The sequence below is a fragment of the Protopterus annectens genome, chromosome 4.part1, assembly GCF_019279795.1.
Source record: "Protopterus annectens isolate FY-2018-M chromosome 4.part1, PAN1.0, whole genome shotgun sequence".
Lineage (NCBI taxonomy): Eukaryota > Metazoa > Chordata > Ceratodontiformes > Protopteridae > Protopterus > Protopterus annectens.
Window position 1 is genome coordinate 152,098,670 of NC_056734.1, and position 23,863 is coordinate 152,122,532.

Genomic DNA, 23,863 nt, shown 5'->3' on the forward strand with positions numbered 1-23,863 from the left:
TATGTCTTCCATATTTAGGGGGCTACCACCTATGTGGTAGTTTGTGGGTACTTTGTTTTTTCCAAACTGGGATGACTCTGCACTTTTTGGCATTTAGCTTGAGGCCATGGTTTTGACACCAGGTATCTGTCTCAGTGAGACCCTTTTGAAGGATGTCTGTGTCAGCCGGAGAGTAAAGTTATAGCCCCTAGTTTGCAGTCATCTGCGAACTTGGTCAGCCATAGCCCTCCTGTGCTTGCCTGTACCTCTGAGAAGTATATGCCGAACAGGAAGGGTCCTAGGACTGAGCCCTGGGGAACACCACTTGTAACCAGTTTAGAGTCAGACCTAGCTCCCACAACTCTTACCATGTGGGTTCTGTCCGTGAGACAGTTGGCAACCCATCTCGTGATGTAGGGGTTTATGTTCAGGCTGGTGAGCTTATCTATAATACCTGAGTGGGGAATGGTGTAGAAGGCCTTTGTGAGGTCTAGGTATGCTGTGTGGACCACCTTTCCCTTGTCTATAGCCTTGGTAACTGTCTCAAAGAAGTCCACCAGGTTTAGGAGGCATGATCTGCCCTTAACAAAGCCGAACTGGGTAGGGTTCAGTGTTTGGAGGTTTCCAATGTCTCTGTTAATGAGATCCATGATGATGCACTCCATAGCTTTGCAGACCAAGCTAGTTAGGCTTATAGGGCGATAGTTCCCGGGGTCTGTTGTGGTTCCACCTTTGTGGAGTGGAATAACCGTTGCTGTGCGCCACTCTGTGGGCATGTAGCCTGCGGAGAGGCTGAGTTTAAACAGTGTGTTTAGGTGAGGGGTTAGTTCATCTTTGAGCTCATGTAGGACGCAGTCTGGGACACCATCCAGTCCCATTGATGCTGTGTTTTTGGCTTTGGAGAGGGCTGTTTTAACCTGAGTGTCTGTGATTTCAGGGCACTGCATTCTTTTGGTATAGTTATGGGCCCTTTTGGGGGTGAGAGGGGTGTGACATTTGCACTGAACCTGTCTGCAAGGATGTTGGCTATATCGGTCGGTTCAGTGTATTTTGTGCCATTCTGCACTAACTCTGAGCAGATCTGAGAATTGTCACTTAGTTTCTTGACATAGCTAAAGAATGCCTTGCGGTTAGCTCCAATATAAAATAACCTACTATATGATGTAAACCTCATAGCTCCAATATAAAGATAACCTTCAATATGATGTAAACCTCATACCTTCAACATAAAGATAACCTTCCATAAGATGTAAATCTCATAACTCCAATATAAAGATAACCTTCCATGTGATGTAAATCTCATAACCCCAATATAAAGATAAGCTTCCATATGATATGATGTAAACCTCATAATTTCAATATAAAGATAACCTTCCATATGATGTAAACGTCATAGCACCAATATAAAGATAACCTTCCATATGATGTAAACCTCATAGCTCCAATATAAAGATAACCTTCCATATGATGTAAACGTCATAGCACCAATATAAAGATAACTTTCAATATGATGTAAACCTCATGGCTCCAATATAAAGATAACCTTCCATATGATGTAAACCTTCTAGCACCAATATAAAGATAACCTTCCATATGATGTAAACCTCATAACTCCAGTATAAAGATGACCTTCCATATGATGTAAACCTCATAACTCTAGTATAAAGATAACTTTTCATGTGATGTAAACCTCATAGCTCCAATATAAAGATAACCGCCCATATGATGTAAACCTCATAGCTCCAATATAAAGATAAGCTTTCATATGATGTAAACCTCATAATTTCAATATAAAGATAACCTTCCATATGATGTAAACGTCATAGTTCCAATATAAAGATAACCTTCCATATGATGTAAACCTCATAGCTCCAATATAAAGATAACGTTGCATATGATGTAAACCTCATAGCTGCAATATAAAGATAATCTTCCATATGATGGAAACCTCATATCTCCAATATAAAGATAACCTTCCATGTGATGTAAATCTCATAACTCCAATATAAAGATGACCTTCCATATGATGTAAACCTCATAGCTCCAGTATAAAGATAACCTTCCATATGATGTAAACGTCATAGTTCCACTATAAAGATAGCCTTCCATATGATTTAAACTTCATAGCTCCAGTATAAAGATAACCTTCCATATGATGTAAACCTCTTAGCTCCAGTATAAAGATAACTTTCAATATGATGTAAACCTCATAGCTCCAATATAAAGATAACCTTCCATATGATGTAAACCTCATAGCACCAATATAAAGATAACCTTCCATATGATGTAAACCTCATAACTCCAGTATAAAGATGACCTTCCAATGTAAACTTCATAGCTCCAGTATAAAGATAACCTTCCATATGATGTAAACGTCATAGTTCCAATATAAAGATAACCTTCCATATGATGTAAACCTCATAGCTCCAATATAAAGATAATGTTGCATATGATGTAAACCTCATAGCTGCAATATAAAGATAATCTTCCGTATGATGGAAACCTCATATCTCCAATATAAAGATAACCTTCCATGTGATGTAAATCTCATAACTCCAATATAAAGATGACCTTCCATATGATGTAAACCTCATAGCTCCAGTATAAAGATAACCTTCCATATGATGTAAACGTCATAGTTCCACTATAAAGATAGCCTTCCATATGATTTAAACTTCATAGCTCCAGTATAAAGATAACCTTCCATATGATGTAAACCTCTTAGCTCCAGTATAAAGATAACTTTCAATATGATGTAAACCTCATAGCTCCAATATAAAGATAACCTTCCATATGATGTAAACCTCATAGCACCAATATAAAGATAACCTTCCATATGATGTAAACCTCATAACTCCAGTATAAAGATGACCTTCCAATGTAAACTTCATAGCTCCAGTATAAAGATAACCTTCCATATAATGTAATCTTCATAGCTCCAATATAAAGATAATGTTCCATATGATATAAACCTCATAGCTCCAATATAAAGATAACCTTCCATATGACGTAAACCTCATAACTCCAATATAAAGATAACCTTCCATGTGATGTAAATCTCATAGCTCCAATATAAAGATAACCTTCCGTATGATGTAAACCTCATAGCTCCAATATAAAGAGAACCTTCCATATGATATAAACCTCATAGCTCCAATATAAAGAGAACCTTCCATATGATGTAAACCTCGTAACTCCAATATAAAGTGCCATTTTAACAGGAACTTTTTTTGCCACGAAAAAAGGGAGACAAGAGCTCTGAAAGAATAAAACCAGGAAACAAGCCCAACAGTGAACTATATGCACAAGGTCTATATAACCACACCCTGGCAATACAAAATAAAACAGCCAAATTAAGAGGTCTGGAGGGAAATGACACTACTGCAATAGAGATATTTTAGAACATTATAGTTTCCTTTTTGCATTTATTATATTTTAGACCATCTACTGTTATGGCAAGTCTACTTACACAGCTGTAACTTGTTCAATATTTTATAAAAGTATGTACATAGGACAATGTTCCTGCCTCTAGACTACTTCTGTAGTCCACTCCGTCCCAGAAAGCCACCAAAGAAGCCATAACCCTTGTGGAATGGCTGTTAAACCTGACTAGAATTAGTTTATTATGGTAAGTATATCAAAAGGCAATAGCATGAGACAGCTATCTGTAAATATTCTGCTTTGACACTGATTGTCCTTTCCTTTTACCTTTATAGGAGACAAACAGCTGATCAGCTTTCCTGAAGGATTTAGTTTTGTCTGTGTAGTATCTGAGCTGCTTTTGTAAATCCATAATACAAATAATATCTTCTCTGTTGTTCTTTGGTTCAGAAAAGAAGACATGGAGATTAATACTTTAGCTGGAGTTAAACTCTGAGACCACTTTAAATATAAACAAAGGACTATATCTCATGTCCTTGTGAAACATGAGGTAGGGTTGACTCGCTGTAAGAGCTTGTAACACAGGTACTATCTTTGCAGAAGTCTTCTCACCAGATAATCTTACTTTTTACAAATCCCAGAACAGCAATCCAAAAAGACAAAAGTAAAGATGCCAAGTCCAGACTGACATGAAGTACAATTGGATTCTCCTCATGTGGAGTCTGGCCAGGAGAAGCATGATAATTATCAATGCCATGAACACCAATATTCTGAGAAATTCCCTTGCAGATGCTTGGTGTTGGTTGAAAAAACATAAGATGTGATGAAACCTCTCTACTTAGTCTGAAGGAAGAAAGGGTCTTCCCCAGACAAAATGTAGCAGATATCCCAGAAGTACAATCATGTAAGAAGGGATGAGAAAATATTTGAAAGACTGAGTAGAAGATTCTGAACAGCTAGAAATGACTCTTGACAGCTGGAAAAAAAGTCTGCAAATACAAGACAGTTGTCCAGGTATGGAAAATGTGAATGCTTTGAAATTTGCAGTAAGCAGTTACTGCTGTCATTTTGTGAATGCCCTTGGAATGGGTGAGAGTCCGAAGGGTAAGACAGAACTGATAATGTAAGCAAGATGCAGAAAATCTTTAAAGAAAACATCTGAACTGCTTGCAAATGGCAATGGAAAGTCTAGCTTTATCATGAAAGCTAAAGATGGGAGAAAATTTATTTATTTATTTTCTTTTACATTTGTTAACTGGGAAGGTCCAACTGGACACAGGTCCATTTACAGCAGAGGCCCAGGGAGAAAAGCTCCACAGTGAGATTGCAATCAAACAAGATAGTACAAAGCACATATATCAACAATCAGTGAAGTAAAGTACAGAGATAAGAAGTCACATACAATCCTACCTACCAACAAATATTTCTAGAAACAAGCGAAATAAAATACAGAGATAAAAGTCGCATACAATCACACTTATGATAGCAATGTATAAGATGGGATACAAAAAATAAATTCACACAGTAAAAACATTCGTATTAGTCAACAGTAAGATACTTAACCGTAAAATGTTTACGGTAGATATGGTGGGAAGGACAGTCTATAGTATACTGAGGCTGTGAAGTTTATGTAATGCATGGACATAGCCATTTATTTATAAGATGTGATTTGAGTATGTTTCTGAAATGTGTGTTAGTAGGGGCAGAAGTAAGGGGGGGGGTTGTTCCAGGATCGAGCTATGGTATGGGAAAATAGAGCTTTCCCTGCATTGTTATTGGCCTTAGAGATGCAGAGGAGTGATGTATCACTAGAGCAGAGAGGACAATTTGTTCTGTAGGGGGAAAGTAACTTGCTTAGAGCTGGAGATTTCTCGGGATATCTGACTATATTATAGGCAATGACTACTGATGGAAATTGACTAGCTGGGGAAGTTCTAACCATTTTAGCCCCCTTAAAGATTCACAGTGATGGGTTCGGAAAGCTGAGTTATAAGCAAACCTGGCAATTTTATTATAGCATGATTCCAGCCTGGCAAGATCATGTTTTGTGATTTGGGTGAGAATTGGTGCAGCATACATTAGGGTGGACAATAGATGAGTTTGGGCTATACTGAGTCATGCCTGATGTGAGAGGAATTGTGTATGTCTGTACAGGGTTCCCATTTTTTTATGGACCTTTTTTACAGTTTGTGAAATATGGACGTCAAAGAGGAGGTTATTGTCAATTTTGACACTGAGGAGTTTGGTGTGTTCAGAGGGAGATATGATGGTGCCATTTTTGGATAAGATTGTAAGGGATACAGCGGTAGCTATAGATTTGTTGGGGGTGAAAAGTAGCAATTTGGTCTTGTTGGGGTTTAGGATTAGTTGAATATCAGTTATCCTACTTTCCACAGAACTGAAAGATTCTTGAATGAGTTGTTGAAGAGTGGAAAGAGATGGAGCAGAGCAGATGAGTTGAATAATCAGCATACTGTATAAGTGAAGCATGCTGGGTGGAGGTGTGTAGATTGTAAATATAGAGAAAAGAAGTGGGCCTAATATTGAGTCTTGTGGTATGCCTCTTGTGGTTGGGAGTAAAGGAGATTGTGTGTCTTGGCATTGCACTGATTGTTGCCTGTGTGACAGCTTTTAAACCACTCAGTAGTGGAAGGGGCAAAAGATAGTGAGGCTAGGTAGTCTAGTAGTTTGGAGTGTGAGATCATGTCAAATGCTTTGGAGAGATCTAAAAATATTGAGGATACAAAATTATTGTTATTTCTATGTAGGTTGACTAAGTTGGTGAAAGAGAGAAGGGCAGTTGTTGTACTATGATTTTGCCGGCAGCCATGTTGTGTAGAGGAGAGAAGATTTTGTGAATTTAGGAATTTCATAATTTGAGAGTGAATACATTTTTATGCAGTTTATATAAGGGGGTAGAATGGCAATAGGACGGTAATTTGAGAAGTCAAAAGAAGTGCCACCTTTATGAAGACGAATAATGTAAGAAACTTTCCAGAGTTGCGGGATGTATGCTTCCTTTATGGAGCGGATGATGAGGATGGAGACTGGTAAGATAGGGATTCGGCAGCAATTTTTAGGAAGTTTGCAGGTAGACTGTCAGCTGCAAGGGTGGTTGGTTTCAGTTTTAGGAGGAGTTTTTTAATTGTGGAAGTGGCAATGGGTGAAAGAATGAAGGAGGGGATGTTATCTGAGCATTTGTTAGCCATATGTGTATGGTTATTATTGGATAGTTGGGAGGATAGAGTTAGGATAGATTATGTAAATTAGTGACTGAACTGGGATGCTATGTCTTTGGTACTGTTATCAGAAGAGGGGGCTGGAGTGGTAGTTTTCCCTGGTTTTAGAAGGGAGTTTATGGCATGCCAAACCATTTGGGGTCTTTCAAGTGTATGTTTTGAGCCCTGAGGAAGTAGTTCTTTTTATCCAGTTTGGTTTGTTTTTTGGCCTGATTTCTTAGTTGTTGGAAGTTTTGTCTGGCTAGGCTGGTGTTATCCCTCTTCCATAGTTTTCAAGCTTTGTCTCTAGACTTTAGTAGGGCTCTAATGTCCCTACTTAGCCATGGTGCATAGTTTGCCTTGACCCTAATTTTTCTAATGGGTGCAAAACTGTTAAGGACATTTAAGAGAGTACTATTAAAGTAAATGACGGCCTTGTCTACACCTAAGGTAAGTAATGGTTCCCAGTTTGTTTTAGAGTATACTTAAGGTCGTGTATGTTTAGTTTATGGTCATCTCTAACTTGCCTAAAAGTTATGAGGTTGGAAATGTTAATATGTTTGCATAAGAGGAAAGTGGGGAGACTATCTGTCAGACATCCTACCTGGTAGTTTTGTTTGGGGCAATTGAATAATGTCCAATCTAGAATGGATTGCTTATGGGTTTTTTTATCAAGTCTAGTGGGTTCTTGAATGAGCTGAGAAAAACCAAATAGATAAATATGATTGGAGGGGTTGTTAGAATTACAAGCTATCCAGTCAGTGTTTAGGTCACCTAGTAAGATAGTTTCCTGTTGTAGATTCTCTGAGATCCACTGTAATATTTCTTCAGTAATGGGGAAGCTTTTTCCTGGGGGAATGTAATAGCAGAGAATATTGATTTTTTTGGTGTTGATTACATATAGAATTGTACTTAGGATTTCAGCATTTTGGAACTTAGGGATTTGTAGTGGCTTAATGTTGAGAGAATTTTTAAAGAAAATTGCAACTCCACCTTCCTTCTTGCCCACTCTATCCATTCTTAAGATTTTATATCCTGGTGGGAGAATTTCTTCATTTTGGGTATTGGGTTTTAGCTAGGTCTTAGTGATGGCTAGTATGTCTGGGGAGTAGTGGGTAATAAATGCATGTTGGTCTGGAAGCTTATTGGATATGCTTCTGGTGTTGATGTTGAGAATTAGGCGGTCAGAGTTCTCTTTGGCTGAGAGTGGGGTATTAAGTGGGCCTGGGTTTGGGTGTATGCCTCCTGATATAAGTAGGTGCTTTGTAATGAGTAGTATGTGTCAATTGTTTGTACTATTTCTAGGTTGGATGTGAATGATACCTTAGTACTGTAAGATGTAATTATGTGTAATTTGTGTCTGTGAAGTATTGGGCTGTCTTTAAACAGTGTGAGACGTATTGAGAAATGTATGTGTGGGGTAGTCATAGTGGAGGTGGGTGTAGTATGGAATAAAGTGTTTTCCAGATTAGTGTGTATGCATGTAATGTTTGTTAGGCATGTGAGAGTTAGGAAGAGAAATGCTTAGGTGATTTGTGTATTTTGTGGGAGTAGTAGTTTGGCATGAGGGATGTTAAGGTTTATAGGTTGATGCAGCTGTGATGACATGGCTAGCTGCTGCTATGTGTTTATTTTTGGCAGGGGGCTTGGTAGTGGATGTGGAATTAAGGAGCTAGCTAAGGGGTGTGGATTAAGTTAATGCTTAGAGATAGCAGATTGGTTCAAGGTGTGGTTAGGTGATGAGGGGTTAGAATAAAAGTAGGAGTAGTGGGGGCAGTTGAGAATTGGGGCAGGGTAGGGGAGTGGAGTGAGCCAATAGGGCGAATGGAGCAGGGAGAGCCCAGCAGAGAGGTGAGCAGAAAACTATCTGTGCACTATGCTTGTGCCAATGTAGGTAGCTGATTTAGGCTGTTGTCTGTGAGTGCTTGTGGTTTTAGCAGGGGATGTGCACTTTCAGGTCTTAAGGGCTCTATGTAGTACAAGAGTGACTCGTGAATGTCTTAGATGTTGGGCTGCTAGTTGGGGAAGAAGGGCTGTCTGATAGCTTTAGGGAGAACAGAGCAGCAGGGGACTGTGGCTAGGTGGGATGGCTGGCTGATAGGGGGAGAGTTGTGGAGTTCTGCTTCCACCTAGTGGAGAACTTTGGGTGGAACAGGTGGGCAAGAGAGGGAGTTGTGGTCCCTGTGAGTGTCCACACTAGCAATAAGTACTCAAACTGGGATAGCATTCATAAAACACTGCATTTGCTGACAAGGCTAATGGAGATTGCTTACATGGACTTGTAGTGGTGCAAGCTGCAGGGTTTTCACTTGGAAAACCAGAGCAGTAGAGTCCTTGGTCCTGGGTGAAGGTGGAAACACAGTTGTGCATCTAGTAGCATCTTGGAAGAGAGGGCCTTGAAGCTATAGTGAGCAAAATGCACTTGTGGTGGTGCAAGAAACGGTAAAAGGAACTGAAGGGAAAGCATTCTGAACTTTGGAATGTTAATGAAATGGTTTAGAAAGGAAACATTCAGCACGTCTCCAGGATCCTTCCCTCTTTTGTACTAGAACAATCTTTAAATAAAAACCTTTACCCATATGGCAGGGAGGCACTGTGTTTCTCTTATTCCTTGTGCAGATATTTGATGCAGAATCGAAGCAAGCAAGGACACTTAGCTCACTGGGTATGGCGGAATCCCTGAATGGGAGGGAGGGGTTCCTTCTGCCAAATGTTCCCTGCTAAATTAAATTTAAAACCCTTTTGTCTGTCACAGTCTGGTGCCACAAGGGAAGGTAAAGCCTTATAGAGATAGAGAGGTTAGTAGGGTGGGGGATGAGTAGGTGAATAATCATAATGACTGGGAAGACTGTCCTTGATATTTAGAGACTTTTCCTTTCTTTTTGGAGCCTCCTTGCCATTGCTTTTGAAACTCCTGTTTGAAGCCTCCTTGTTATTGAAAAGGGGGGCTGAGGAGGAAGTAGGAAAAGGAGGGTTGAAAAATTAGTCACCCCTTGAATCAACTTTCCGCATCTGTGACACTTCTTGAGCACCTCAGCTGAAGAAATGCCAGACATGTCTTGTCTAAGGAAGAATTTCAAATTTCATTTTGGACATCTTCAGGAAGGTTTTGAGAACCAAGCCCAGCCAAGGCTCTCAGTACTGACTCAGAAGTGTCAGTTCTGAAGGAAGAATCAGCAGCATCATAAGCACCCTTTAACGGCTGGGCGATACTTTATATAGACAGAGTGGATCTACACTTCTGTCTTCTGAAATGCATGTCTGAATTACATAAAAGCGCGAACATTTGTTTCTTATGTACCTATTTTAATGTGGATTTTTTTTGTGAGGAATCTGACCATAACTCCATATATATAAACAAACACACACACACACACACACACACACACACACACACACACACACACACACACTTAAAACAGAAATATTGTTTTTTGTAACTTAGTAACCGTATACAAGTAGTTGACACCTGCAAGCTTTGACCAGGCAGAGGTTCTGTATTGCCTATGGCATCATGTTGAAAATATTATGAAACTTGTTTATATATGTTTTGATTTGTTTATTGGACAGGTCAGCTAAATATGACTGACCCTTTTCAGTCACAATCATGGTCGGTACACAAAAGTGCACAGCATAGAGGTAGTAGAACCTCATATGTAGAATGAAGTAATAATATCACATATCAATTACAGCTTTAACACAGAGCAAATGCTGGGTACAGAGCAGTGTACCGTCAGTCAGACATAGATTTCATAGTTGTGACTTGCTGCTGTTAAGCAAAGAAAGAACTGTTCACCATTTTAAGTGTAAGCAGTGTATGGCAGTTACTAAAGGTTAATATGTTCCAGAAGCATCTACAGTCAATATGAAACTGAAAATTATGCGCCATCTTTCTCAAATGCAATGGGTATCATCTGATAAGATTGATACCAAAGAATGTTCATAGGTGGTAGAGATAAACATGATAGTTTTGTAGCACTTTTTACAATATCAATCCATTTTTGGGAAGGTTTTATTTAATCCTAAATTATTGAAAACCAGATCACGATGGCCAACTTTAATATATAGCTACTTTTTAGATGTGGTCAAGTGCCATAGTTTGTTTGCTGTCATGAGCACACTCAATGTATGCAAAGGTTTAGAATGAATAGAATCTTGTTTTGGAATTTTTTTTTTTCTTGAATGGAATATGAAATTATTTAATGGATCACCTATAATATTATTCATCACTGTACATTGTGAACGCATTTAACTACACCTGTGCCGTGGGTAATGACTGAAGGGATCTTTGGACCAGCTTACTAACATGATTATCAAACATTAAATAAAAGTAAATAAATAAATCCATGCATACAAACAGACAGACGCACTTTCTTACTTGCACTTTTCTGCATTTGCTTTCTCTTGGGTAATGGTGATATGATTGCATAAAAAATACATAATTTCTTTATTTATAATGTCTCTTTTGTACACAGTTATTTTATTTTTATTTTTATTTTGGAATGTAAAAACTAGTGTTGAGAAAGGTGGGGCTAAGAACTTTTAAGTGTACATACTTGTTGAATATGGCTAGGCATCTCTCGAGCCATGTGATCGCTTGCCTAGCATTCTTTCTATGTTGCTGTGTTTTGTTTGTCATTTTTGATGGCAACCCATGCAAAGAAAGTTCTAAGCTAACCCTTTTTAATAAGAGTCATTGGAATTAACATTTTTTTTCCATTTTTGAATGTAGTTTCTTTCATAAGCTTGGACTACCTCCATTTTTTTAAATTAAATCTTGCATGGTAAAGCAGTGTGAAAAAAATCAATACCGTCTCCAGATTGTTTATTGTATTTGTGAGTGTTTTCATTCATAAACTTGAAAACCTTAGTTCATGTTCAGTTATCGTTTAGCACTGGCTTCATTTGATTGTTATCCTAAAAGTAGAACTACTCAGGCTTTGTATTTCTGTAGCAGCATATACTGTTGAGCAGTTTGTTAATACACAATTTCTTCAAAAAGTACATAGTAAATATCTCTGGTAGGGACAACAGCCAGTAAATCCATATATTTCTTTTAGTGATGCTTTATTATCTGATACTGTGTTCTTTTTTTCTTACTGTGTTCTTTTTTTCTTAACCTGTTTGCTTTAGCAAAATCTTTACCTAATGAATTTTGGTTAATAAGGTATTACAGTGAATTAATTATTATTTGAAATGTATATTTTTATAGACAACTGCTGATCAAAAACGCTCAGGTCATACAGACAGCAATGGGTTTTCAAGCCACATTAATCTACCTGATCTGGTGCAGCAGAGCCAGTCGCCTGCTGGTACACCAACAGAGGCATTGACACGAACCTCAACTCTGCAAGTACAAGATACAGAATCTGCGGCTGATGTAGGTGGTAGTCATTTTGTGTTTATTAAATGATATCACATTTCTGTATAAAGAGACATTTTATTAGATCTTTTCTATTCATTTATTATGCCATTAAATGGTGCTACTGAAGTTTTACTTGTTACTGCAGTGTTCAAACTGTAACCAGTTCATTTCAATTCATAACAGTCCTGTTTCCTGTTTACTATAAGCTGTTTACTGTGGCCTTCATATTTCTGACAACTTGTTTTAGTCTTACAGTTTGGCTGACTTAGAGCCACTTAATGAAGTTGTTGGACTTTCTATCTAAGATATATCACCTGCTTCTGTTAAAAGAGGGTTCACAAAAGTAAATGTCCATAATGATTATCAGTGTGCCTGCATCTGTAGCATCTCTGAAGAAATAGGAAATATAATGAAATGGAAACTGTATTTGGATAACAAAAATTCAATCCTGAAAGGAAGGGTGGGAAATATCAGTTTTTTTTTCTTTTGTTTTTGTTAGTAAGGTAGAAAATGAAAACAAGAAAAGATCCGTTCACATCAGTACTGCTGGACCTGAAACCCACGGTTTAATAAGAAAGGCCCAGTACAAGTACCCTAAGTAAGACTTCCAATAGGCATACCTTGCAATACATACATATACTGCACATTTGGGGAAAAAGACTAAACCACTCTTCCCCCTGCATTTCCCATGCAGGCAATTTTACCCCTACACCCCCTATTTATTTATGCAATATCTCTATGGGCATACAGACCATAGGAAAGGAGAAAGCAGACTTTATGGGAGAAATATGACTGCTGTTGCACTAAGCAGACACATTCTGGGAGCCAATGCGTAGAGGAGATGGCCTTAAATGCTGTCTTTCTAGGGGGATCTACATTCACGCAGACAGAGTTCTCTCTAATAAGAAGTCTCCATTGAGCAATGCATTTGAAAAAATGTGCATACAACCTGTAAGCTTGTTAAAAATATTTTAACTCAAACCTAATGAGGTATTTCAGAGATTCACAGATTGCAAAAAAAGGCTTTATGAATTTGTGACAGGGTCTTTTGCTGAGTTAATTAAATTAGCACAGGACTTTAGTTAGGACAGACACTTCAAAAAATTTAAGAGACAGGACTGTGTGTGCAAGTAATGGAAGCAAATACAAAAGTATGTTGAAAGAAACCAGTTTAATATTAGAAAATGCATTAAGAGTTACTTTAACAGTCAAGGTAACTAACAAAATATACAAGATTCATAAGAAAGACCAACCACAGTGGTATGACATAAAAACAAACACAGAAATGTACAGGTTCTGTTCTGTACCCAGACTAATAAAGATAGCAGAAGTAACACATTACTGATTCCTTTGGGAAAAAACACCAAGCTGCAGATTGGAAATTTTAGTTAGAAAAATGTCATGCTTGTATAATGTAGATATAAGAAAATTTTTTAAGAAAATAGGTATTGAAAGAATTGATGTTTAGTACTTACTATTCAGACCACGTTCTTGCAGATGACATAACCATGCACGATAATAACAAAAAATTGTTTTACACAGCAGGTATAGTCTAAAACTGTATAATGTTAACCAATTCCATTATAACCGATGCTATAAGAAAATCTTGCAAAGACTAAGGAGTAGTGTTACTGTAATAAGTGAAATGAAATGCAGACAGAGAAGTAACACAGTTTTGCAATCAAATGGCATTGTTTTGAAAAATTCTGGACAAAAACATATAAGATATTAGGACTTTGATGAGAAATAAAAAGAACTATTATGTACAGATTTGCAGTATGGAAAATGGTTGAACAAAATGCATTTAATGTGAGAAGAAGGTAAGAATATGCATTCCAAAACTGAAGTGGCTACTAAACGTGATACTGTGAATTAAAGATGAGGTGGGAATGTTAAAAGAAGCACAGCAACTAATTCGAACTCCAGAAGATGCCAGTCTTAACTTCTTCAGATGTTGGTCTGGTTTTTGTGAAGTGTGCTCTAAAGTGGAAGAGTAAGAAATCAGCAGACTGTTAAAAGTAAAAATTATAACACACGTTAAATTTTTGTAATGGGCTGCATGTATGGTACCTCCATCACGACCTGATCGATCTATTAGGTAGTGTGAATTTTATAAAGTAACCATTAATTCAGTAGTTTCTTTGAAACAACATCACATTCCCCTGTATAGAAGACATTTTGGGGTTGCTGGCAGGCATCCAGAAATTTTAAACATTAGTTATGTTTTTTCAGTAAACAGTCTTGGATTATTAGTCTAAGAAATTCTAAAGTATAAGTACTGAGTAAGGAATTTTTAGGTACATTTGTTTACATTTTTGGGTGTTTGTGCATCTCTTGTATTCCAGGGGACTATTATTTGTTTAAAAGGTGTTTCCTATGTTGAAATTTACGTTGATGATATCCTAGTTACTGGGACCACATATGTAGAAGATGAAGGACATAAGAAGATTGAATGGTTCAAGATTTACTCTTAACAACATTTTTTAACAGGAGTGAAATAGCTGAGATATATTGTTGTTGTGTATCATTCATATCAAGCAGAGAGTAAGAGTGATATTCAGAAAACAATTCCTGTGATCATGTAAACAGCAGTGGATAAAATTTGAACTTTACATGAATTAGGGAAATACAGTTCAGGGACATGTTTGACTGTAATGAGGAAATCTCTGAATTGGGTGAATGTTCAGTACTAACCCTTTCAGTAGTAACTGCTAGTGAATCGCATTGACACAGGCAGCTTCTTCTTTCCCACTCCCCCATACATGCAGGCATTCATACACATACACACAACACACTCACAGAACTCCCCACAGACACAGACAGTAACTCAGTATGACAACCTGCCATTGGGTTCCTATCACGTTGTCGAACTTTTAAAAGTTCGAATGTCATATGTTGACACCATATGACTGAACTTTTAAAGGTTCGAAAGTTTCAACGGAGATCCCCGTACAGTGTGGCAATGGAAGTTTTCTATTGTCTGCACTGTAGTGCGATCTCGGAGTTGGTATATTTAAAGAGCATGGGGTGTGGGGGGCTTGCCCCCCTGCTTAAGCTTTCAGGTAGTTTTCTTTCTGTTTTTTTTTTTTTAATTTTTTTTATTTTTATTTTTTATTTGATGTTCGAACTTTTAAGAGTTTAAACATATGGTCTCAACCATATGGTGTTTGAACTTTTAAAAGTTCAATTATCTGATATTGACCTCCTGCGATTAGAGATTGCTTTTTTTCTGTGTATTTTGTAAACTGTTATGAGGCTGTATTTGGAAAGTACAGCAAGTGGTCCTGCTAGGTCATGTTTTAGGCTGTTTAGAAGGCAACTGGTAACATTGTTGGGGCCCATTGAAGCAGTGCTTTGGCCTTAGTGAGTGCTGCCAGAACCTGCTCTCTGTTGATAGTTGGGGGGGGGGGTATTCTAGAAGAGATTTCATAGAGAGTAGGGGGGAGGAGTCAGGGGTGAAGTTACAGCTGAATTTATCATCAAGAATATTCATAGTGTCACCCTGGTCAGTGAAGACTGTGTGCTGACATAGCTGAGCAAGGCATTGTGATTGTCCTTAACTTGGGAGGCTATCCTAACCTCATAGTAGCCTTGCTGGACTTTAATAGTCCTTTCAGTTTCTTGTTTAGTTGAATCAGATAGGTCTTGTCTGTCTGAAAGTTGCTCTTTCTGATTTTGGCCATGACTTTTTCTTTTGTTTTACACCCTGTAAATATACATTTTTTTTATGTTACATTTGGTCTTCTGGTAGGTACTGCAGCCTCATAATTCTGCATAGGTGCCTGTATTCTCAGGGTTTGAAGGAGACATGAATTTTGACAAACTATCATTTAATAGGATGTAGTTTGCTTTAGAATAGTTCCTATTACAGATATAGTTGCGTTTTCTGTGTTGATTTTTATTTCAGAGGAAACAGCTTTGTGGTCTGACCTCACTAGTGAGGACGTGACAGAGGGGAGGGTGCAGTGCTCTCCCATGTTGGTGAGTAATAGGTCTAGTATATTTTATCCTTTGGTTGGAGTGTGCACTATCTGGTCCAGGGTGTTTGTATTGATAAAGTCAAGCAAACATTGTGCATGTGAGTTAGTGGCAGTGTATGCTTCCTAGTCTATAGAGAGGTAGTTAAAGTCTCCAGTGAATAGGGTATTTGGTTGGATGGTGAGTGCCTGTAGTAGATCTAAGTAAGAGGTGTGAGCTTTGAAGGTCATAGAGGGTGACCTGTAGCTGGCCAGAACATGGCAAGGAACCTTGTGTAAGGAGTCTTGGATGTGGATGAACTCCAGGGCGTCATCCTTTTTAACCAAGCTAGAGTTGTATTTGCTGCAAACGTAGATCAAGACACCTCCACCTTTAGACCATGTTTGTACTGCTGTTGGCCTAAATGTGTGTAAGGTACTGTAGACTTGTACTGTCTTCGTAACAGCACAGATGTCCACATCCTGCAGAGTGACTCCTAGCTCCTAGCATTGAGCAGTAACACCTTAACGTTGCTTTGAGTTTTTTTTTTTTTTTGCTATGTTGGTAGTTTTGTCATTTTGACATTGTCTAAAATGGATCTAAGGGGGTATATAAAGTTTAAGCTAATATCCAACAGCCTGGGATGACAGGTATAGACCACCCTTAGTAAAGCAATGTAGACTGTTAACTATGTTCTCCAAAACGGATAGATATTGGATCCCCCTGGAGTGACACCAAAACCTAAGCCAATTATTAAAATCAATTATTTTTGTGTTCATACTTTGGCATCATCCTAATGCAAGGCACATACCTGTCTGTAACACATATTCATAGTGATCCATAATGTGAGGTATTTCTCAGGTCATTTACACCCACATGGACCATGACAGAGTCATATTGGTATGTGTGGTGCCAGCAGTGACCTGAGTGTGTGCATGCTATTGTGGATCCAAGTTCCATATAGGCAATTAACCATTATCTTCTCCTTGTTCAGCTTGGTGAGATGGACATCTGTGTATCATACAATAGAATCCCCTATGACAAGAGTATTAGGTGTAGTGTTTGCTTATCTTATGGGCTTTGTTCTCGAGGGATCACTGAGTGTAGGCTTGGCTGTGGTCTTAGGCTTGTTTTTGGTGTGTGCTTTAGTGATTGCTTAGGATAGGTGTTGCCATTTGACAACTAAGAGTGTCTTTTAGGTTTGGGAAGGTTTTTTTAAGTGCCTTAGTGTAAAAGGTCTGTGTGTGTGGTAATCAGTATGCATGAAGGATGTAGTGTGTGTGTATACGTGTGTGTGTATGTTCTTGACAACCTTTTTTGTAAGCAAGATTTTTACCTCAGAGGAAGCTATGTATGTACATCTCTCACATACTGTGTTAGTTTCTTTGAGGATTAAAAGGTTGTCTGAGTACATTAGACAATTGCTACATTGTCTCAGGATGCCCATATCTACCAAACTGGCCACAGAGACATTAGAAAGTTGCATATCCATGCTGTCAGGACCTGTATTAGGGTTGGCCTATTATGGTTCAGGAACTTTGTTTTACAGGGGTCACTTAATTGTTGTCTAGGGTTATGGCTAGATGTTAGTGCTATGATCTTGTATTAGTACTGTTCAATGTACTGACTAGATTATCTTCATACAGAACCTTTCTGTTTTATACTAGCTTTCTAGGTAAATTTTAAAAACTAAGAATTTGCTAACATACAGGGCACTACTAACCACTGATACACAGTGAGTAGCTCCACACAAATGTGTGTAATTTATAGCAGACAGAAAATGCTGGAAACTAAATCCTGTGCCCTATGGCCAGTAAGCAAGTGCACTTTGAGTTCCCTGGAGTGCTTCCCATCAGATCAGGTAAACATTTTCTGCCACAAGATGAATAATCCTGGAATTTTGTAATGTAAAAGCACAGCAAAAGTAGCTCTCAAGTGCAGATCAACACAAAACAACTGTCCCTAAAAGCCCTCTGGCTGATGAAACAATCTTTCTTTAAGCCTCTGTGTGCGCTTGCAAACTCAGACAGACTAGGCTATCTTTCTACTGTCACTAGAAAAGAATCCTCAGTCTTCTTAATATAAAAGTACACTTTAGTTAGCCAAAAGTGAAAAGGTGCCAACTAGCTACAAGAAGTAATTGTCACTTAAAGCCCCCCTATGCGTGGTTCACATCTTAGACCAGACTACCTTTCTACTGCCACTAGAATTGCAGGCCCAGTCTTTTTAATATAAGAATACACTTTAGTTTGCCAGAAATGAAAAGGTATCAGAAACAAATTAAACAACTAACTACAACAAGTAATTCTCACTTAAGCCTACCTGGATCGATCTCAACTCAGACAAGCCAGGCCATCTTTCTATTATCACTAGAATTGTAGTCCAAGTATTCTTAATGTACACACTTTAGATAGACAAAAGTGAATAGGTACCAGAAAAATATCTTACGACTAGCTACAAGTAAGTACATGGTGATTCAAAGGCAGACAATCCAGCAATGAGGAACACACACACACACACACACACACACACACACACACACACACACACACACACACACACACACACACACACACACACACACTTTAAGGCAATTTCAAAGTACACTAACAGTCTCAGGGGAGGGCCTTCCCTGATTCATCTGTCAGTACCCAGTACAATGAGTAGAGAATATTAGACTGTGAGGAGCTTCCAAGGCCAGATATACGTTAGGGGTGAACACTTTAAAAGCCTCCAAATTTAAAAGCACAACAAGAAAAGGGCTGGTGGATGGGGAAACTTCTGGAGAGAGATATTAAAAATGCAATAAAATGAGATCTCACTCAGAAATTATTGGTCACCTAATCAGTGCACAGAAACCACTTGAAAATGCTATACTATACTATGAATCACTGAAACTATAAAAAATGCCTTCAATTAATAGTTTTAACTTCCAACACAAAACAAACAAAACAGGAAACACAGAAAAAATTATTTAAATAGTACAATAAGTGCAGTATTTCAAAAGTAGTTTGAATGTACTTCCCTGCATTAAAAATGTAGTCCAAATGTTTTGCTTTCACTCTTACAAGCTTCCAGTGGTCCCAAGGTTAGGTCTTTGAGTCCGAAAACAATCTTGTGACATTTCTTCAACTATGCATATGTTGCATATCCTTTCTTCAGATACCTTATATAAAATATTTCCATTTACATGTAGTTTATAGGATCATAAGATCATTGGAAGTTACTAGGTTATTGGCTCTAAGGCCCTTATAAGCCTAGCCAAGGGTTTAGCCCATGTTTTGACAAGTCAGCACCCAATGCCCCTGTCCAGTAAGGACATGGGTGGAATCCCAGGGATGTAGTTTCTGTTTCCCATCCAGTTATCCAGGTTGTACTTAAAAAGGGGTAAAGATGTACTATGCTTGATGTGGAGAGGGAGTCTATTCCACAGATGGGGGGGTCTCTGGATACAAATCTGTCCTGCCAACAAGTCCTGTTGATGTCACAGACCAGGTTGAGGCCACACATGTGGGTTACTGAAGTGGATCTTGACTTGTGGGTATGCAGCAGTCCCATCAAGGCAGGCTCCAAGATCACCTTGTATGCCAGACAGAGGTCACCTCTGAGGAGTCTGTATGAAACTGAGTAGGGGGATAAGGCTTTCAGCCTATCTGTGTATGGTAGATTTTTGAGGTCCTGGATTCTCCTGGTGAGGAACATCTGTGGTCTCTCCAGCTGCTAAGTCTCCGTAAACTGCCAACCCCCCCCCCCCCATAAAACATGTCAAATCTATTTTGTCTTTTTTTATTGCATGTTTCACAGCATTTCCTGCATTTTCCCATGGAAATGCAAAAAAAAAATCATTATTTTTATACCAACAAATCCTAGCTATTTTCAAAAAAAAAATAGAGTACAGGAAGTTCCCTGATGCCCTGGCCAAATTTTGCATAGTCAGTATGAATACAACCTCAGGTCTCCTCTGAAAAGAAACAATTGGTTTAATGGGAATAAACCATCCAACACAGTATAAAACAATTAACAATAATTAATATAAGGGTGATTCTGGGTTGGATAATGACTCTAATTTAGAATTTAAAATGTGATGTATGATACAACTCCAATAGACAGGGCATCCTTATAGAAGAAGTATTTTGAATATGAGATGTGGGATACATTTTTTTGTTCCTGATGCACCACTGCAGGACATTGCCTAACGGCTCACCGTCCTTCACCCATTTGGCCCATTTGTTCTGGAAAAGTACTGAGTTAGGTGAGCATCATACAGCCCATTCATTCCTGCTCAGGAATCCTTATAAGTCCTTATTTCCTTGTGAAAGGTTGATAATAGTTTGCACGACAGTTTACAGTTCTGGGAGTGGTAACTCACCCATTCCCCCTTGGGAGATCCTCCCTCTCCTTTCCCTTCAGCTGTTCAGCCAGCTTGGATCTCCACTATATATTTTTGAGTCAGAGCCACATCCCCCTCCTTCCAACAGTGGCCATTCACTCTTGTCTTCCCACCAGCTCCTACAGGCACCAAACTGCTAGTCAAATTTGGGTCACTTGCTACATGCTCAGAGTTTTCTTCACCTGCTTCTGTGTGGCACTAATTTTGTTTAGGTGAGAGGCAAACATTATGTATTGTCCACTGTGAAGCCTAAATTGACATATGTGTCTGCTTGCCTAAAGGCAGTGCCATAGTTATTAAAATTTAATGTTGCAGTTGTTAATTTGTTTGAGACATTAAGACTTAATCAAGGTTAAGATTTATATATAGCAAACATCCAAACACAGACAAACCACTTAGTAAAACTTTCAAGAAAGACCCAACAAAGCTAGAGTCTTCAATGTGTAATACCTTAAAGTTCTTGTAATGAAGGCTACTGAGATATGTGCAGATGACTCTTTCAGCTGGCTTGTTTTTAAGCTCTGTCCCAAACAGTCAATTTATGTTGTATAGATGAGCTTAGAAAATGGGCGTAATATAGCATGCCTACAGCTAGTGCCCCCCTCCCATCTTACTCATATGTGCTAACCCTAACCCTAATCCTAACCCTACCCCCAACCCTTGCTCTTAACCCTAGCTCTAATCTTATACATTCTTTTACTAAATGTTTTCCCCTACCAATATTCAGACGATGTTTGAGCTATTATTTGTAACTGGAGTTTGCTGATAGTGGAAGAGAAGATATTTTTGTATGTCGCACATTTGTGTTGTTGCTCAATTTTTGTCTCTCATTTGTGTGTTCCCCATTTGCACTGTCAACTAATGAAGATATAATAATATGTGTGTGAGCATGTATATACATATAGCATTACTTCCCTTTTCTTATTTTCTACATGGGGTCAAAATATTGCTTCAACTGTCACCATCTTGCTGGATACAGTGCCAGTCTCCTGTCTTCTTCAGTGGTCATGCCCGACTGCTGCAGGCCTTCTCTCACACTATCCATCCACCTCTTTACTGGACACCCTCATTCCTCTTGCTTCTTCCTGTCTTTCAGTCTCTCAAGTCTTCTTCACCAGATTGTCTTCTGCTTTCCTGCATGTGCTGAAATCACCATAATCTTTTGTCTTTGACCTACTTTGGCTTTTGCTCTGTTGTCCTCATTTCTTCATCTGTCCCACACTTTGCATCCTGCCATCTGTCACAGACATTTCATCTATATCACCTCTAGCTTCCTTAACTGCTCTGCCCTCACTGCCCAGGTTTTTCTGCCATATAGTAGCACTGGCCATACTGCTGTTTTGTACACTTTTCTGCTTCTTTGGCATTCTTCTGTCACACACTACCTCTGACACTCTCAGCCAGTTGTCTACTGATTGCCTGTCTGATTCTAGCTTTGACCTCCTCATTCAGACTTCCCTTCACCTCGACCGCCCCTCCCAGATACTTGAAAATAAATGTATATGCATACGTAAATGTGTGTGTGTGTGTGTGTGTGTGTGTGTGTGTGTGTGTGTGTGTGTGTGTGTCAAAATATAGAAAAGTCTCAAAAACACTAATGTTCAAACACAAAATAATTGAGCATTGGTGTTTGCATTTCACCCTAAACAAAAACCTAGGAATAACTGATCAAAAAATGAAACCATTTCATTCTGCTGCTGGTCACTTACTCTGTTTAGCATAACAACAAAAATTATTGCAGTTATTCTATATACCTAATTCTTGATTGTTTAACTTAGAAATATGTTCACAGGGAATATACATTTTGACCAAAAAAGATGCCTGTGTTTTGCATGGTTTCACCATCCCATTGCACAAAGATAGTAAACTTCCATGTCTGAGCTAGATGGTTCCTTTTCTAGAAAAAAAGTATGCACGCATGTCCAGTTATTAGGACAGATAACTGATATTCCCTGATTTTTATTCATAGTAATTTTGTAATTCAAATTTAATACTATACAAATTGCTGTTAGATGTCATTGCCTATAACAAAACTGGTTCAGCTATGCTTTCTTTAAGTCTTCTTTTTGTTCAAGGCTTTATAATAAGTGTTTTTATATATAATAACATATGTTAACCATTAACAATAACAATATGGTATCTCGAGCAGGCATAACTGTTATGCATTTTTGTTTATTCCATTTGTTTGGGGAACTGATGCTTCCCTTAAATCCCCATCATTAAAACATGCTATCGGCATTTGCAAATGCAACTGATAATCTTTCTCTATCTAGCAATCTGCCTGTCTATATATCTATATAATTTTCCTTTTATGTACCTACCTACCTATCTAATGTAACTACCTACCTACCTATCCACCCTTCTGTCTAAATAAAGTAGCACAGGACCATATGCAGAAAAGTATGTTACCAAGCAGTTGAAAATTCTGCTTGAAGACAAGAACAAAATGCAGTCAGTTACTGACCAACACTTAACTCAGAATAACTATGCAACAGCCACTCTGGCATAGTACTTACGCTTGGTCCAATGTTCTGCAGTTTTGCATATCAATGCATGTAAATGACAAAGTAAATTGCTGTCCTGATACTAGTTTATAGTCTCTCCTTGTTTAATACATAAGTTAAGTAGGTATTTAAAAATAATCTGTTCACACTTGCATTGCACACTGTCTGTCCTCCAAATCATTATTACTGCATTGCTTTGTACATGAATTTGCATAGTAATGCACAATTTCGTGTTTCTCTTGTGTTGTTTTTTTTAATTTAGATCTTCTTGGAAAATGTGTCATGCTTAATCAGAATTTCTTAATTTAAGATACATACGTATATAAATACATAAACAAAGAAATACAGTTAAAAAGTTGTACCTGGTGAGCAAAAGGAAAATGCAATGTTGACAAATTTTACAGATGCAAATTACATGGTGTACTGAACTTCAGTTATTTGACTGCTTTGTTTTTTTGTAAATTGCTAAATATTCATTTGTTTCTTTCAGAAAGTGGCCTATTTCATGTGTGATGTTAAAATGTATTGGTATTTTGTATTACAGTTTGGTGTTATGGGCAGCGGTACAAAAACATCATTTACTCCTTTTATGGACACTAGAGTTTACCAGACTTCTCCTACTGATGATGAAGATTTATCAGCAACAGGTAGGTAGCTGTTATTTACAGTATCTGAACTGTGTGTTTTGTGTGAGAACTCAGGAAGTTCTAAAATAAATTAATTTCTAGTCTGGTTCCCAAGCTCATACAGTATATGTAACAGTGCATTTAATTAGCAGTTTGTCAGCCTGGTCGTTAAACACATCATGTAGTACTAATTTAGTATTAAATAAATATTAGGTCTGTCACCCCCAACTCCAAACTGGAAGATATCATTAAATATGCAAGAAAAAAAAATTCATATGGTTTACTTACCTTGCCCACTTCACTTAATACTTAATTGTTCTCTGAAGTGCATCTAGTTTTTGATATATGGGTTCCTTGGCATATGATGACTTTTTAAGGTAAATCGACCTCTGTATTGTCCACACACTTTGGCTGACAACACAGATGGTCAACAGATGTACAAG

The 23,863-nt window shown here is 38.1% G+C and overlaps 1 protein-coding gene across 8 annotated transcripts in view; it reads left to right on the forward strand.

Moving 5' to 3' along the window:
- The window catches only part of TNIK (TRAF2 and NCK interacting kinase), a 1,728,926-nt gene that overhangs the window by 1,597,336 nt on the left and 107,727 nt on the right, over window positions 1–23,863 (forward strand). For all 8 annotated transcript variants that reach the window (XM_044070048.1, XM_044070049.1, XM_044070051.1 and 5 more), the window contains 2 exons: window positions 11,791–11,958; window positions 23,339–23,441. In XM_044070048.1, the coding sequence (XP_043925983.1) occupies window positions 11,791–11,958; window positions 23,339–23,441 (271 nt within the window). The remainder of the gene's footprint in view (window positions 1–11,790; window positions 11,959–23,338; window positions 23,442–23,863) is intronic.